The 18,338-nt window shown below is 40.1% G+C and overlaps 1 protein-coding gene across 1 annotated transcript in view; it reads left to right on the forward strand.

Annotated features, from left to right (window-relative positions):
* The window catches only part of PTPRN2 (protein tyrosine phosphatase receptor type N2), a 670,971-nt gene that overhangs the window by 602,460 nt on the left and 50,173 nt on the right, over nucleotides 1-18,338 (forward strand). The window contains exons 15-16 of the mRNA XM_087729958.1: nucleotides 3,394-3,541; nucleotides 12,081-12,154. Coding sequence (XP_087586084.1) covers nucleotides 3,394-3,541; nucleotides 12,081-12,154 — 222 coding nt within the window. The remainder of the gene's footprint in view (nucleotides 1-3,393; nucleotides 3,542-12,080; nucleotides 12,155-18,338) is intronic.

The raw sequence follows: 18,338 nt of genomic DNA on the forward strand, positions 1-18,338 counted from the left end.
AAGTATGAACTGGGCTACCAATTGTCCTTGCAGGTGAGGCCCTATGGAAGGAAAAATTAAGATTTAAGGAAATTTAAGGTATATCAGGAGATCTGGCCAAGCAGACAGTGTTTGTTTAAATAATAGCATATACTTGGGATTACAGGACTTGTCTTGATGTGGACATATTGGTGAGACCAGACCTCTACCTTTTTCAGCAAGCTTTGAGGAGCGTTACAATAACAGTGGTGACAGCCTCTATTTATTTTACCTGCTGCTCTGGGACAAGGAAAATCATGTGCATGTTTGACATGTTGGTAATGAATTCCTTTTGTACCAGGCAAACACTGCAGAATGTCTCGTGAAAACATCCTAATTAAGAGGTGGATTTGAGTAGACATACAATCTCTAAAATATCAGAAGTTCCACTCAATTTAATGTACATCCAGCAGTTCCCAAGAGAGTGTTTCAAAATCACTAAGCTTCTGTTTAGCAAACTGGGGATGAGCACAGGGGCTCTGAAGGACTGTAAATGAAAGATTACTTAACTCTGAGGGAACTGTCTGACTTCTGAATGTTTGAAAGCAAGCTTCTTTCTTGGTAGCTTTCTTAAACGTGTGTGAAGCAGATGTTCATATTGTGCAGAGCCTTCCACGGGTCCGTTCAAATAGTCAAACACCTTTTCAATATCTGTCAGGAAACACCCTGTGAATCTGATCCATGCGTTGCAGGTGGTGAGACTACATGAAAAGTGGTTGTCTGGTTAAAGTAAAGATTTCAGTGTGTTGTCATTTGAACATTCATTTCTCTTTGCACTCAGGATTCCCTGAAAAAGGAAGGTAAAAGTAAAAAGAGTATTCCTTTTTAAAGAGAGATGAGTTATTTAAAAAATCATGTACACTAAAAGAAATCAAATTACATTAACTGTGTCACATTTGATGATTTAAAAAGAAAATAAAATTCCTTTTTAAAATATAATCCTTGAAATCATCAAATAGACAAGTTGGAGCCAATGGGAAGCTCCTTGCTACGTACAGCCCTGCCTTAGGAATCAAATGTTCATGGCCCTTTTCCTACAGTTTCATGGATCTCACAGTATTTTGGAGAGATTCAGTGTTGGCAGATCTGTGTATCTGCATAAAATGTCCCTGAAATCTATGGGACGTTGGTGACGGGCATGTCAAAATGAATCAGATTATAAAACTGTAGTTTAAAATGGGAAGATGCTACAGGCTGGTCCTTGACTGCCTGATCTCTGCCTGCTGCATGCTAAACAGCTTCTCTGAAGCCAGGAGTCTTGGCTCAGTGTTATTGTAAGATTTTGCTACTTTTTCCCTTCGCCTCACAAAAATTCTTATATACCAACTATTCTCTGCTCAGGAAGGATTATCTTTTTTTTTTTTTTATTATGTTCAGTATACATGTCCAGGCAGAGGTATAGTGGGAGAAAAGAACAGGATCTTCAGCCTCCCTCCTTTCCCCAGTAACAACAGGCTTGTGGCAAGGACAAGCAAACTATCAGAGGATAGTTTCCTCTCATTAACCTGCAGGTTAAGGCTAGGAACATGTTAGCTGATGCACTCCCCTAACACATCATGGGGCCATGCAGCTCTCCCAGCTCCCCATCCGTCAGGTCACGGCTCTGTCCACTGCAATACTTTTTCCTTCATTATAGAAAAGAAGCAATTACACAGTAGGTGTTTTGATTGTATCTAGGCCACCACTATTTTTTAGCTCCTTTAGAAACCTTTCTTCTAACGCGGTATATTTCTGTGTCCTTAAAGATATCCTTTCTGGAAGAGTCCCTTCTTGAATTGCTTTTCAGTAACAGGTTTGATTTACAAATCTCGTCTAAAGACGCACACACCCGACAAACCCTGCACAAAACAAAGCTGTGTGTCAGGGCCTCTTTTGTAACCAAAAAACCATTCAAGCTGCAAGCGAGAGCAGTCTCCTGCCTCGCTGGTGGGGTGGGCAGCGCGGTGGAGCGACAGCTTTAGCAGAGCTCCCATTTGGTGGAAGACAAGCTGCAAGCTTTTTGCACCTTCTGTTAAACCTGCTGAGAGGGCACGCGAGCCTTTCTTCTTTAAAGCACGTTTGGGAAGAGCTATTCAACATAACGGAGATTGTCTGTGGAAAAGGTTCTCTAAGCAATTAAACTGCTTTTTATACTTTTCAGTGAATCCTTTCCAGGAGCTTTTTCTAGACAAGTGTTGCTACAGATTGGGCTGTGTTAGTGAGTGCTCCAGCAGGAACCGCTTTGACTGACGTTTGGGCCAGAGGCACCCACAGCTCTGCTCCCAACCCCTGGCCAGACCCTGAGCCTGTCCCCTAAACAGTCTGTCCCTTTTTTAATCTGTTTAAGGATGTTAACTTCAACCTACCTTGTAAAGGTAGTATGGCGGTTAATTTGCAAATATGAACTGGGTGTAATGTGAGCTAATTCTGTTGCTTCCTGTAGGAGAAGATGACAGGCTCTGAAAAGTAATTTGGCTGTATAAGTAGGCTTACAGTAAGTATCAGGTGATTGCTTTCTTCATTTTCATATTAAAAGGAGGGGAAGATTTCTGGTTTTCCCCACCCTTCGTCCTTTCTGCTCTCTTCCCCTCACCTACTTGGATGATTTTCAGGTCCATGGGGTGAAGGAATAGGGTTTTAGTTCACTTTTGGCAAACCTTTGGAACTGCTGTACTGAATCTCTAGCCTTGGGAGATCTGCAAATACTTAAGACCTGCACCAGTATACTCTGATGCGCCATCATTCCCGCCACAGGCAGTTAATTTTCTTTGGTGATGCTTCTCCTAACACTGTTGACTTTACTGAATGCCAGGTACAATCTTTAACAACATATACTAATATTAATTAACAGCACCTTCTCGGTTCAGGGCCCTCTCTGTGCCAGTCCCTGTGCAGGATGAGTTCCTAATGACCCGGTGCTTGAGCCGTGACACTTCAGCCTGGCAATTTTTTACTTCTCCTCAACAGCTGTATCGTTGTGACTTGCATATGTGCTTGAACTCTAGTTTTAAAAGCCTTAGGTTTGACATGAGCTGTTGTTTTAGTAAGTAATTTTTATCAATGGACTTTTGTTTCTTTTTCATTGCCTGCTGAAAGAGACATGTGGGCTTACATTTTCTAGGTACTGAAGAAGAAATAGTTTTCTCCTGAAGCTCAGTAGCTGGGGGTTTCAAGCATTTCTTCTCTGTTAGCACTGGTACATGTTAGTCTTCTCGTTTTGTATGGCAATATAAGCTTGAAGTTAGCTCTCTTAAGTGAATGAATTAGCCATAAGACTGAGTGTATTTTGTCCCAAAAGCTCAGGATTCCTGTGCTTTCCATCCTGAGATACATCCTTTTAGCTTAGCTTTGAGCCTAGCTAAGTCAATGCTTCATACAGTATTCTTTTCATTCCAGTCCTACATGGAAGATCATCTGAAAAACAAGAATCGTCTGGAGAAAGAGTGGGAGGCTCTGTGTGCTTATCAGGCTGAACCCAATGCCACCACCATTGCACAGCAGGAGGAAAATATCCAGAAGAATCGCTCACGGGCTGTAGTACCATGTATGTACACTTTAATTTGGATGATTGCATTTTAAGTTCTTGATACTTTTCTCAATATCCTTTGCACAGTGGTTTGAAAGCTACAGATGACAGGCAAAGAGAATACAGTGTAGCTCGTATGTGTACTAGAAAACTGTAGCTACAACTATGGGCTGGGTGCATGTCTTGTTGTTTGTCTCCTTATAAGTTGCGTATATGTTACAAAAATGCACAACTATGTCACATAGCACTGCTGCTGCAGCTGTGCTGTCTCATGAAATTCAATAGCCAGAGTGTTTTTCAATGCTGGAATATACTTTCTGTACAAGAGTGGCATCTGTAGCCATTCAACAGAAAGAAGTTTGGCTTGTGTTTAGACAAGATGGTATCATGTCCATCCAACAGTAATACCAGCAGTCTATAATCAGCGCTAGATGATCTGTTTATCAGATACTCAGCTATACTGAATGAGGCCCTTTAGGCTTCAGTGGATAAGCTTGCAAACTGGCTTCTCTCTCTGCTAGGCTTAGGAGAAAAAAAGAAAAAGAAAAAAAAAAAAAGAAAAACAAAACAGCCAGTGTTTATATTCCTAGAATCTGCTCTTTCCTGTAAGCAGCCACCTTTCTGAGCTTGAAATAAAAGCCACATATTTTTCCTATGCAAATATATGTATCTCATAGATTACATTGGTAAGCTATGGCCACACGTTTTATTAAGCAACCAATGAAACAAAACTGAAACTGAGAATATATGCACAGTCCACAGCAACAAAAATGCTCTCAGTCAGCGTGCCCACAATCCAGCTGGGTAGCTTGGCAAACATATATAGCTATTTTAATTTTTAAAGTGCCCTGAAAACATTAATTTTCCCTATGAGAGCCTTGAGTAAGTACTATTCCTCCTTTAGAAGTGGGGAAATGACAGGTAACACATTAAGTAAATGTCAGAGCCAGATTTAGAGTGACGATTCTTTGGAAGTACATGATAATTTAACTGAGCCCATCAGTCCTTGCATATTTGCTTCAGCAGGGTTTGGCTCTCTTGTTTATGTAGTGGCTTTCTGCAATACTTTGCAGCTTAGGAGAGCAGTACAGTAGTTTGGTGATATGAATTCTCCTGAGTAAATACGCCGCTGGTCAAAAGTCTTTTGGGGCAACAGCAACAATGTGCTGACTTCCATGTGTTTTGCGATCAGGTCTGTTGAAAAGTTCTAAAGAAGTAACCATGAAAGTTAAAGAAGTGCAAGACTTCTGTGCTCTTTTCCATCCTGAAAAAATTGCATTTAACCGACATGATAGGAAGTGAAAATTGCTCTGTGATAATGTGTATTGATCCAAATTGATCTTCCTGCCTGAAGTGTTCTTTTCAATGTGGACTTACAGTCAGACCATGTTAAGCTGTTCCAAGTCTCTGCTCATAAATTAAGCCGGATTGTTTCTGGTTGCTGCCTTGGAGACAGCATGGGAGCTACAGGTGTTGCCAGAAATTGATGCTGGTTATTCAGCTGTTGTAGTAAACGTGGCTGCATGATACAATGAGCAATAAGATAGGGACCCTCAGACTAGACCGTTCTAGCTCTGAATCCAGAAGTAACATAGCTGCAGCAGTGCTAAAAAGCAGAGATTTTTAGCTTGGGTGTCATGCCACACTAGAGAGCTGAACTATTTTCAGAGCTAAGATAGTCTGTCTCTTTTCATCATATTGTACCATGTGGATGAATCAGCCTACGCTGATCAGCCTTCAGTTGACAAGTCTCTGCCCATTGCTTCTTCCATGGCATGTTGTTTTGCCTGTTCTTCCCATTGCTGAGTCTAGACTGAATCAGTACTACCTGGGAAGGTATTTGGACATGGACAGGGTGGCTGCTGTTTATTTGAAACTTTAATTAGAAGTATTTTAGCACATTTAAAATCCCTTAGTACTTTTACAAGAGTAAAATGCTATTTTTGTGGCTTTATTACAATTTGGAAACTTGTATTATAGCTATTAGTGCACTGGGAACTTTCTTTTTTTGACTGAATTGCACAAAATTACCTGCCCTCACTTTCCGAAGTTGCTGTGCACTGGTAAACAGCTGTCACGTTGCATCCTTAAAACTACTTTGATGCTGGGTGGAAAGTGTGGCATAGAGTTTAAACAATATTAAATTTTGATAAGGTGATGGTTATTGTAGCCTCTAAGATTAGACTGAGATGAGAAAGAGCCCAGTTTACTCACTTTTTTTTTTCTATGTTTGACATTAAAACTATAGTAAAAAGTCACAGATTTGCTTCATAATAAATTAAGAAGCAAAGCTGATACGGTTTTGATATGCTACAAAGTCGTTATGCTACATTCAAAGTATTCTCACAGAGAAATGCCTTGTTAGCATTTTCTTACCCCTTTCATATTCATAATCACCTTGACAAGGTAGAACAAGACTGCCAATTCATGTAAAAGATTTCATCTTAGGAAGGCTTCAAAGCAGCTTTAATATCATGTTGTATTTACTTTGCATTTTCCTTTCTTAACCAGTCTTAAAATAATATGATATTATTTTTTGCTGATTACATAACTGATGTAATTTCTAGATTAACATTATCTTTAATCTCACAATTTTATCATAGTTTACTCTTATACATATCGTCTCTATTTAAAAACAGCTTTTAAAATACTTGATAGCAGAACACCTTGATACTGCACTTAATTAATTACTAGTTAAAAAAATTCTAACAATTGAAGTAACTTCGACCTTCTAGATTAACAAAACTACATCCTTTTATCCAACCACCGAGCAGATTGCCATAATTTAGGCATGTGTATGAACACATGAGCAGCTCAATTTGTTGATGTCAAGACTTTATTTTCTCTTCTTGCATCTCTGCAAAATGAAACCATCTCAATAGGGTCAATACTGTATGTTGTTATTTATGTATGCCATAGATACATATAGGTATTTTAAACTTTTGGCAAACAACTTTTTGCAGTGAACATCTGTCAAAAGCTGTCTACTCTAGCTGTGCCCATGGGTCCTGGTATATATTAGAGCAACCTGCTTACTTCTGTGCTTTGATTTTCCTCCAAAGGAAAGCAAAGCATTTGGGGGCAGAGTGTGCACCCAGCTCTGAGGCTTGTGTGCAGTCAGAGCCCAGTCAGGGGACGTGTACCGAGGACGGGAACACCTGAGCAGGGGGTACTTGCTGTGGGTGTGTGCATTACCCGTATCAGTAACAATACAGTACAAATAGTGCTCTGGAATAAATGAACTTGATTTCAGTTCAGATCTAAAAAGAGTTCCGTTTTGTGCAAATAACCTATGGGCAAAATAATGATAATCAACAAATTACGATTCTTCACAGTCTTCAGACTGCTCACTTTTGCGCCTCATTTCTAGTTCTTCATTTTCTTACTTTAGTGTAGTTCTGTATAGTGTTTTGTATGGAAAAAAGAATATCAGTCTAAATCTAGAAGAGAATGATGATCTGGGCAGAATGTGCCAGGCTGATTGTTGTGAGATTCGCTCTGCTCTGTGATGCCTGGTTCAGACATCCCAAATTCGCCCATACTCCTTGCATTCAGCCTTTGTTTGTTGGTTCTGTTCCTTCAGAAGTATCTGACTAAAAGGAAACAGAAGACAGAGGGAATTAGGTAAGATGTGAGTCTTATTTTTCCGAGCTTTCAATCCCCATCTGAAAAATAACAAAAATAATATATATTCATTAAGTCACAGGGCTACTGTGAGATAAATAGAAGACTGTGAGATGGCATACTACTGTAGTAGTGGTGACTAATTAAATAATCCAGATAGATATGACATTTTTTGCTCAACTCAGTTGTTTAAACACAGGAATCTAGTGTCATTTGAGACACCTAAAGTATTCAAGGCACCCACACAGAGCTGGTAGGCCTAACACAGGCTCTATGGGAGACCTGTGCCCTCCTAGCTGCTAGCCTGCATGTCCTTAGGGCATCTCAGATATCTAGAAACCTACACTGAGGTATTGAGTCAAGTTCTCTGGGCATGATTCTGTGATATCATAGATTAAGATGCCTAAATTTAAGTGTCTCCACGTAGCTGCCTTCATGTAAAAGCACCCATTACAGCCAGTGAAGAGCTAGTCAATGCAGTGGCATCAAGAGATCTGTGCAATGACCAAAAGTAAGTTTTTTATTTTCACTGAAATGAATAGCTCTAGGATACCCTCAGATATCCTCTGTGAGCTTCAGATGGAGGTCCAATAGGATACAAGTTGTCAGGTCTTGTGTCATATCTGTTAACCTTGTGCAATGTCTCATCTACTCTGCAGTTTCTCAAATGGTATGATATGTTCATGTTTAGCCAACTAAATCAACACCATTAACTGTAACCTAGTCCACATGAAGATATCAGTATGTAGACACCAAAACTTAGATTTCTGTCTATAAATCGAGTTTTTATATAGTACAAACTCATGTGTGCTTGCTTTACATGTTATCCTTTATCCTCTATCCTTTATAATTTATATTTTATACTTTCTATTTTATATGTATATAAAATACAACATTGTGTTATATTTCTCCTCAGCTATAGGATAGTACTAGCCTTCTTGTTCAGGAAGCCTCTCTCTGCCACACGTATCCATCTATCCGGTTTGCTTTTCTTTCAGCTGTGGCTTGGCTGGAGCAATAACAAATGCAAAGTAGTTCAGCATTCAGCAGTAGCTATTGTAGATATTTGAAATGATGACTAGTTGTAGCTTGGCCAGATTGCAGTAGCTAGTAACAGCATTTGTCTTTTCTCTCACTTCTTTATTACCGTCCCTCTCCTCTCTTATTTCTTCATTCATCTTTCTTTCTTGCTTTTTAGATTGATTCTATATATCTTCCTTTTCTGTCATCTCCTTCCTTCCTTCCTTTTATTTCCTGCTTCTCCTGATTCTCTTTCCTTGCTTCTAACATAATCAATATGCAGTTTACAAAAAAAAAATCTTGAACATTCGGCATTTTACTCATAGTTCCGTATTGTTAACATAACAAACTGGTGTCCATGGTTTTCTTTTTTTTCCTTCTTTTTCTGCCTGTTTCTGAAGAGCTATTATGCTAGTTCCTAGAAGCTTTGAGGTGATAACAGGCATAGACAAGCACAATCTGTTCATTGTCAATATGAACACTTGATGCTGCAACTGAAGCACACATGGGTACAAACTCTTGATATATGCAGAAAACACATGTACAACCTTTTTTGCACAGTTTGGTTTTTTTTTTTTTCTGAACGCAAATACAAAGTCTCACCACCTTTTCACTACCAAAGCCTTAACATGCCTCACCCTCTGATAAACACTTCAAGACAGCAGGATAATGATACAGTACACTAAATCAGAGGGTCTGGATAAAACATTATGTTTTAAAAAAAAAGATCCTGAAGTTACCGATCTGACACTTGACTTTCATTGGAGAGTCACAGTGACATCTGTTTGCTAAATACTGATGAATCACTGTCTGCTCTCTCTCCCTCATCTATTTGAAAATATTTCACACATTTTCTTTGGTGATTAGTTCAAACACTTTTGGGTCCAATGAATGGGGCTTATCCTGAGTGCTTACTTAGCTTAAGATACGTGGGAGACCATATTTAGTGCATGTAACCTGCGTATCTTCTGCAGAGCCAAAAGGTTTCAGAGCTGTAGTTCTTCAAGCACTCTGTGATAATGCTCATTGTAAAGCTTTCTATACAAAATCTTGGGTAGCCCCAAGATCACAGATGTCACAAATTCATTTTTATGTTTCAGATTTTTTGTGCAGTGGTGCCAAAGTAAGGTGGAAGTGAATAATGTGCATGTTCCCTTTCTCATCTTCTTCATCCTCCTATTGCATTGAAACCTTACCAGAAGAGATAATTTTATGTGAATAGTGAATCATAGAATCATTTAGGTTGGAAAAGACCCTTAAGATCATCGAGTCCAACCGTTAACCTATCACTGCCAAGTCCACCACTAAACCATGTCCCTAAGCACCACATCTACCCATCTTTTAAATGCCTCGAGGGATGGGGACTCAACCACTTCCCTGAGCAGCCTGTTCCAATGCCTGCCTGCCCTTTCGGTGAAGAATTTTTTCCTAATATCCAACCTAAACGTCCCCTGGTGCAACTTGAGGCCATTTCCTCTTGTCGTTATCACTTGTTACTTGGGTGAAGAGACCAACACCCGCCTCACTACAACCTCCTTTCAGGTAGTTGTAGAGAGCAATAAGGTCTCCCCTCAGCCTCCTCCTCTCCAGGCTAAATAACCCCAGCTCCCTCAGCCGCTCCTCATAAGACTTGTTCTCCTGACCCTTCACCAGCTTCATTGCCCTTCTTTGGATGCGCTCCAGCACCTCAATGTCCTTCTTGTAGTGAGGAGCCCAAAACTGAACACAATATTCAAGGTGCGGCCTCTCCAGTGCCGAGTACAGGGGCACTATCACCTCCCTAGTCCTGCTGGCCACACTATTCCCGATACAACCCAGGATGCTATTGACCTTCTTAGCCACCTGGGCACACTGCTGGCTCATATTCAGCTGGCTGTTGACCAACACCCCCCTGGTTCTTTTCCACAAGGCAGCTCTCCAGTCACTCTTCCCCAAGCCTGTAGCATTGCATGGGGTTGTTGTGACTGAAGTGCCGGACATGGCACTTAGCCTTGTTGAACCTCATACAGTTGACCTTGGCCCAACGATCCAGCCTGTCCAGATCCCTCTGTAGGGCCTTCCTACCCTCCAGCAGATCAACACTGCCACCCAACTTGCTGTTGTCTGCAAACTTACTGAGGGTGCACTGGATCCCCTCATCCAGATCATTGATAAAGATATTAAACAGAACTGGCCCCAATACTGAGTCCTGGGGAACACCTCTTGTGACTGGCTGCCAACTAGATTTATCTCCATTCACCACAACTCTTTGGGCCCGGCCATCCAGCCAGTTTCTCACCCAGCAAAGAGTACGCCCATCTGAGCCATTAGCAGCCAGTTTCTGCAGGACAATGCTGTGGGAAATGGTGTTAAAGGCTTTACTGAAGTCTAGGTAGACAACATCCACAGCCTTTCCCTCATCCGCTAAGCAGGTCAACTTGTCATGGAAGGAGACCAGGTTAGTGAAGCTGGACCTGTCTTTCATAAACCCATACTGACCGGGCCCGATCTCCTGTTTGTCCTGTAAGTGCTGAGTGATGGCACTCAGGATGATACAACCTTCCCCAGGACCGAGGTCAGGCTGACAGGCCTGTAGTTCCCCGGATCCTCCTTCCAGCCCGTCTCATAGATGGGCATCACATTTGCTAACTTCCAGTCAACTGGAAAGAATGGCTCTTCATTCATTTGACATGACTTGTTCACCTCTAATCTTATTCCAGGAGAAGGCTGCTCACATTGGTGGCTTAAATTTTGCTGATGAGATTGAGTGACTATAAACAACATTCATACAAGCACACCTTTGTCTTGCTCACATATTGAGCTGCCATGACATTACTGGTGAATAAACCTAAGCAGAGCCCAAACCCACTGTCTCTACTTTCCTGTATGGTACTTAGATTTACTGTTCCTCATTAAAATAATGATTGGTACTTAATAGTTTAAAAAGCAAACTTATAGTTCTGCTGTTAAGAATGGTGTCATGGGCCACTAGACAAGATAAAATGGGGGACAGGGTGTATTCATGTACTCTTATTTTGTTTATTTGAATAATTGGTGGAAAGATCCTCTCAAAACATTAGTATCCATGTTCAGCTGTAGAGGGTTACAGAAAGGGAAGCTCCACGGCCTCTCACCGCAATGTACTGTGCAGGGTAGGTTTGCTGAGAAATATGAATTGTGCTGGTTATATATCAGGTACAAGTTGTTTGAGATTCATATGTAAAGACTTAGACATCTCTCCCATAAATTATCTGTGTGTGGTCTGGTCTTTTTTTCTGTAGTCAATGGAAAGAAACGGGCACCTCTCGAGTGCAATTTGGCCTGTTTGAAACAGCTACATCAGGACAAGATGATTCATGACATAGAAATATTTCTTTTCTCTTAGCAGAAAGTGAGTCGAGATGATTGGAACAGATGCAGGCATCTGCATTGTCACTGTCTAAATACAGACAAATAAAACCCCTCCATTACATATGTCCTGAAGTAAAAAAAAAAAGGACTAGAGTTTAAGGTGTACCAGCTCTAAACATACTTAAGCTAGCACCAATAAAAATACAAGTTAAAAAGTGAGAAAAGAATTTTGACAATGGGCAAACAACATGAATAAGTCTATGTCCAGAGCTGCTGTTTTCTTTACTCCCTGAGCAGTAGAGATTCCCCTTTTTCCTATGAGAGGCCCTAACACATTATGGCGCATCTCATGAAGACATGCTTTCCGATACTCAGCCTCTGAAATATTCTAGAGCTTCATTCCAGAGTCAGACTTTGACTCTGTGGCTGTGTCAAGGCTATGTGCTGTTAGGAGTGAGAAGGGAATATCCTTTCTGATATTTGTTTGCCTGTCTTAAAATGCACATTAATCTGACTTTGAATTGTTTAACTTAAAATGGGTAGAATACTTGTATGGAAACTTTTCTTTATTTCTCCTTTGCAGATGATCATTCCAGGATATGTCTGAAAGCTGAAAATAGCCACGACAATTCAGACTACATCAATGCTAGCCCAATTGTAAGTATGGTAACCTATGAGAAATAATCCAAATAGTTAGTCCTTGTCTTTCCTTGTTGTTAAAATATGCTTACTTGAGGCACCTCACGGCTCAGGTTGTGCAACCTTAGGTTGTGAGCACCTCACAATGCTGATGTCTCAGGCTGTCCTTTCAAATTGAAGAGAAAGAAATCTTCTACACGTGCATGCAATACTCTTGAGGTTTATGTACAAAGAAAATGAAGTCACTAGATAGATAGTCATCAATCTACCTTGCAATACTGTCAGGTTTTCTGTACTTGATCTTATTAATTTACGGATTATAAATTCAACAATACACCCTTAGTGGAGCTTTTCCTTCTCTGAGGAGGTAAAACTTGCTTGTTCTTTTTTGATTTGTCTTACTAGCTACGGTCATAGGAGGAATGGTCTCTGTAGCTGTGGAGAGCAGAGCTCCACAGGCTTCTGAATTTCTGCAGCAGGAAGTGACATTTCCTCTTACCTCTCTTCCTCAGTTGCCCTACAGATGCATAGCTTTGTGTTTCTCTAGCTCTCCCGGTTCTTCTCTGATCTTGCTGTTTTGAAAGCAAGAACGAGATCCCTTACCACTTGTGTATTTGTTCAAACTGCAAGATAGGTCAATCCAATTTTTGCCTCCGAATACCCCAGCATGGCCCAGCTGCCCTTTCTCACCCTGCGTAAGCTGAATATTAATCCTTTCTTGTCTGTGAAAGGTGACAGGGAGAAAAGGTCTCTATTTTTAGACACAAAACAGGTATGACAGAGCCAGTAGCATTACCCTGTCATAACATCTCAGTGGAAGTGTCATGATATCCATTTGAAGGGGGAAAAAGGCACTGTGTCCTTGACCTCTGTGAGACGGCTAGTGTTGGAGTCACCTTTGCTCATGGTTCTTATTCACAATAATTAGGCACTAAAAAGTTATTATAGGGAGACTACAAGAAAGAACCTAGGATGGAGAATTAGATCTCACTGCAGTGGGCTGTATATGCCATTACTGGCTCATTTTCCTGGGGAGTATCACTCCCCCAGTTAAATCACTTTGTGTGGGCAAGGCAGCTGACAATTTGCAACAGCATGAAATTACAGGCTGCTTCCTTCCAATGTTGTTGACAATACTTTTTTTTCTTAAAAAAAAAAAAAACAACTACATAGAAACTGTGCTCTGAGCTTTGTTTTTGTTACTTTCATCAGAGTTCAAAAGCTTCATTTCCCTGAATGTACAAAAATGTTTTATTCAGGGAGTTAAAAGACACAAAGAACCCAACAAACATCTTCAGGATGCTTTTGTCTTTGGCTTAGGGTAGAGGGTAAACCAAAGCACTTGCATGCTTCAGGGATTGCCATCTTCCATTTTAGAGAACAGGGGTAGATGCGCACAGATTAGAGCAGTTTTGGGACTACTTTTAAATATGTCTTTAACTAGACCAAGCTCTAGCTGGCCCCAGGATCAGGAGATCAGAGTATCTTGGCACTCCAAGGAGTACATGTCCTGCTTGTAAAGTCATGCACAGAGGTCCAGCTCCAGGGCTTCAGTGCTCTGTTTGCTTGTCTTCGGGGCACGTTCAGTGAGTTATGTTTGGTCAAGCCTTAATTTGATAGTAAAAGCTGAGAGGTTTTGTGGCCAGCACAGGAGTGAGAGGTGTTAACTGGAAGTGAGATATTGTATTCTTGAAAGAGCTTGGTTGTAATTCACATGAGTACAACATGGTGCAGAAGTGGAATTACAGCATCTGTAGACACTGCTAAGCCAGGTTCAGTGTTGGCAGCAGTACAGATGCTGTGTTTTTACCAAATAACTGAGATGGGCTTATGCAACCTGCCCAAAAGTCTGTGTAGACACAGCTTAACTGGTTTTAGTACACAAATTTGGTTGGGGGACGGATAAATTCTTGCATGTGTGTATATGCCTGTTGCAATTGTAATTCTGGTAATTAATTACACTGATGAGAAAAGTATTAGATTAAGTAGTGTTGGGGGTGGAGAGGCAGGACCAAGCTATCCCATTGGCATAACTGAGAAGAGATTTGCTTTGTCAGGATGCCCGAAGCTAATGCAGGCAGAGGGTCTCTGCTTCCACAGCTTTAACTCTCATGGTTTTACAGGGGGTTGCAATCTTGCTTTTCCATCCAGCACTTAAGGGTGTTTTCTTCTGGGAAGTTAGAAGGTATTTCTTTTTTATAGCTTTCCCAGGCTCAAGAGTTTGGCCAATAAAACAAGTCACACCAATGAAGCAAAATTCTTATGGTTGTCTCTATATCTCTTACAGAAATATTTCTATGCCCAAAGATAAGTGGGTGCACAAATGTTTCATTGAGTTGGGACAAGCACCCAGTATCTTGCATAGCCATGAAAAACTGCCAAGAGAAACCCTTGAGTTCCTCTCCTTCATGGTAGGATAGGGACCCTACTGTGTGGGAAGGAGTGCCCCAACCCACATTTGTGTAGACGACCTGTTATTCCAAGGAAAGAGATGCTCCAGATGGTTTTGTGAGTTTGTTTCACTAAGTCAATAGTCATTTTGCTGTTTCGCAAGCAATAGATAAAATGTGTGTTTCCTGAAGGTGATGCAGTGGGAGGTTGGTAGGAGGAAATCACTACTTTGCAAGCCCATAGTTTGGAAAGATTTCCTGCAAACTATTTCATTTCAAGACAAATTAAATATGTTCAGGTTATCGTAAACGTATTTGTTAATCTGGTATTGCTTTTGTATAATGAGGTAGCATATAGGAGAGACAGAGACTTTCAGTCCTGCTTCCCGCCTGAGAAGCCTACTGGAATATTATATTGGGCACTTGATTCTGCAGTATTTACTGTGGCTGTACAGCCACTGCAGCCTGAGCTGGACATACATGCCATTACTATTGCTGTTTATTTGAGACATTTAATCAACGTCTTTGTAAGTGTACAGTGGCTGTGGAGTACCAGTAAGTCTGCCTTTATTGGCTCTTGCAAAAATCCTACCATTTCCTTCCTTCAGACTCCTGCCTTTCAACTTAAATAACCTCAGTAATTATCATGTCAATACAGTGATGTTTCTGGTGCATTTGCGCCTTGCAGTGCTTGGGCTAGGAGTGAGCGTTGTAGTGAGCTGCAAGATGGGCATTAATAGCAGAGGATCAGTATGGTCTGAACTGACTGGAAAAGGGTTTTTGCTACCTGCGCGTGTGAGCTGTCTGCTGAGGGAAGAGTGTAAAATAAAGTAATTATGTTTGAGCTTTGGAAAGGGAGGCTTCCAGTCGTGTACACGTCACTGGGTATCTCCAGCTTCTGGGTCAGTGGTCCAGTCTCCAGCTGGGGCTCACTCAACCTTAACTTAGGTCTAAATGAGTGCAGCAGTACACCATAAAAAAATACCCGTGCTAGACAATGAGCTGGCCACCTGCCCACATGTTTCTTCCTTTTAAAAAATGCTGCCCCCCTCAAAACCTCCTTTTCCTCCAACATGTTGTGAAAACTGGGGTTAGATTGATGGCCTCACCACGGCTGCGAGTGGGTGAGGAGAATCAGCAGAGATTTACTCGAAGTTCTTCCCGTAGGTCTTTAATTTCGCTGTAGCGTGAGGCCAGGCAAAATGAGTCCTTAGGAGAAATTTGCAGGATAAAAGTGAGGTAGAAATCTGTTTCCCTCCTCTCTGAAATAACATAAAGTACTATGATAATAACTCTGCTATCGGCAGCTGAATGAAAGGCTTGCAATTACAGCACAAGGAGACCCTGACTGTGCAGAATAAAACTGTGATAATTACATCTGTCATATTTGTACTTAGTCCTCATTAAATTTCGGGAAAATCATCCAGTAGTAAATAATGTGCAATCTTTGCTTTTAAATCAGAGGTCATGAAAGTAAATGGGAATTCTGTTTTTCCTCATAGGGTGTCTGAGAGAGAAAAAATCCTATCAACTACATTTAAAAACTCAGTTTGCTTATTACTGAAGACACCAGACTGAGGAATGTCATTAGCATGACAGTTTGTTCAAACACAGCATACAAATTTCATCACCAAGAATAGACTCTGAAATTCATAATGGCATTCACAACCAGATTTACTTCTTTCATTCCATTAGGGGTTTTAAAGGAAGGATCTAAAAATTGTTTTAAATTTTAATTCAAACATGAAGATGAGGACTAGTCTACCTTTTTAATTTTAATGCTGAGATGAATGTGATTACAAAGTTCATCTGCATTTGCTGGATATGCTTTCTTCTACAAAAACAAATATACTTTTACTTTTAGAGACTGTCTATACTCTGTGTAATAAACACATGCATAAAAGTAGATTTTATTTGCATTATAAACACATTAAATCTGGAAACTACGCAGTAGCTTGAATCCATATGACTTTTTAAGGTGTTAATCAGAGTTCAACTTTCTTTCTGTCATGTTTGGTCTACACTGGATCTCATTCTGATCTCATATGATTTAGGAATATTTCAGCGGGACTCAGAGGATTTAGATCAAGGTAAATATGGCGTGACTGAGACCAGCATCTTTCTCTGTGGAAAGTGAAAAGTAAGAATCTGACAAGCTGAGAGGGAAGGTGAAGGGCAGGAATGAATCGGTGTATCATTTACATGAGATTTCAGAATGGTCATTGATGCTTATTGACACTTTTACTTCAGTTTCCAGTTTTAGGAGGCTACTTAACAAGAATCTATATGTACCACTCTCAAGTCCAAATACAATAAATTTGAGGATTTACTCCCTGAAGTTATTGATTTTGCTGTATTTCATTAGCATTACCAGTGAAATCATGCAGCAGCACAATTTCTACCTAGAAACTCAACAAAATGCAGAGTTCTTCAGGGAATCCTTGCAAAGACCTAGGATAAGGCAACTGGATAGTAGAACTCTTGCAGGAAGAACTAAAGGAGTAGCTTTTATTCTCTAGTAAAGCAAAAGGGGAATTGTGGTCTGATATTAATTTAACAAAGATGCAACTAATTGTGATACTGTGTTCTTTATATATTTTCCTACTTTAAGATACTCTAAGTCAACTTTCAGTACAAAGCCCTGTAGAAAAACACAAGTTGTGCCACTAACCTATCTAACATATAGGGACTTTTCATCCAGTTTTCTATAGTACTTCTTTTCCAACATGAAATCCGAATGCTCTTCCTTTTTGTTTCCATTTGCTTTTGACATTGGTAGTGACGGAAATCACCACAGTCAATTGCATGGTCAGTTATAGTAATCCTTGATCCCTTTCTTTCCCTAATACAAAATCATGGAAAAATAGGTTGAAGCATTATCACCAGACTTGCCTTTGTTGTACTGCAGCAGAAAATGAGAATTCCACCATAGCAGAACAGCTGTAATAATTGCAGCTTTTTCTTCCCAAAAATGGCTGTTCGATCCAGTTCTGATGTAAGTCTTGTGAACTTTGTGCTTTGATGGGGACATTGAACAATTACTATTAGGGTGATTTCTGAAGGTTGTTCCGTTGTAAAATGTTAGCAAACAGTCGATTTTTGTTTTAATACTTGATAGTATTGAGCCTGCTGTTCTCTGTTCTTCTCTGGAGAATACATTCTCTGTTTTATTTTCGTGAAGTGAGAAATCTGAGGGATCCTTGAAAGAAGATAATGACTACTGACATTAAAAAAAGCCTTTCGCTTGATCCTTGATTAGTTAGTTTAAAACCCATTACTGACTTTATTTCTTTATTCAAACTTTTGTTAACTTTGATAGATTAAGATGCCCTTGGTGTTCTTGGTGACCTTGAGAGAATAAAAAAGAACATAACAAAAACATTCAAGAACTGTCCCTTGCAGTCACCTACTCGCGTTAAATCAAATGTCACCAGTGATTTTTCACACTTTTCTTGAAATATGTGGCCTTTAAAACAGTACATATAATAGAAAATTTATGAAACCAGGAATTTCATTTAATTAGTTTAATCTTTGCTCTTATTTTTGTTCAGTTAAAGATGATTTAATAGCATGACAGGGCTTTCTGCCATCTTCTATTTGCTCCAAGCAAGAAGAGTTTCTGCTCATAATTGTTTTCTGTGCAACACAATGTGCTTGGAATGTAATAATTGTAACTGTCTTTTGAATTATTGTTAAACTGCTGATACACTTCACTACCCTGTGCTTATTGTAATGTTTGCCACGTTCCAACAGCACCTTTGTGACAGAGGTTGATTAATGCTGAGATGCCAAGATTGGCCTATTCCTGATTT

The sequence above is a fragment of the Nipponia nippon genome, unplaced genomic scaffold, assembly GCF_047370975.1.
Source record: "Nipponia nippon isolate SJK-2023a ecotype South Korea unplaced genomic scaffold, ASM4737097v1 scaffold_1, whole genome shotgun sequence".
Taxonomy (NCBI): domain Eukaryota; kingdom Metazoa; phylum Chordata; class Aves; order Pelecaniformes; family Threskiornithidae; genus Nipponia; species Nipponia nippon.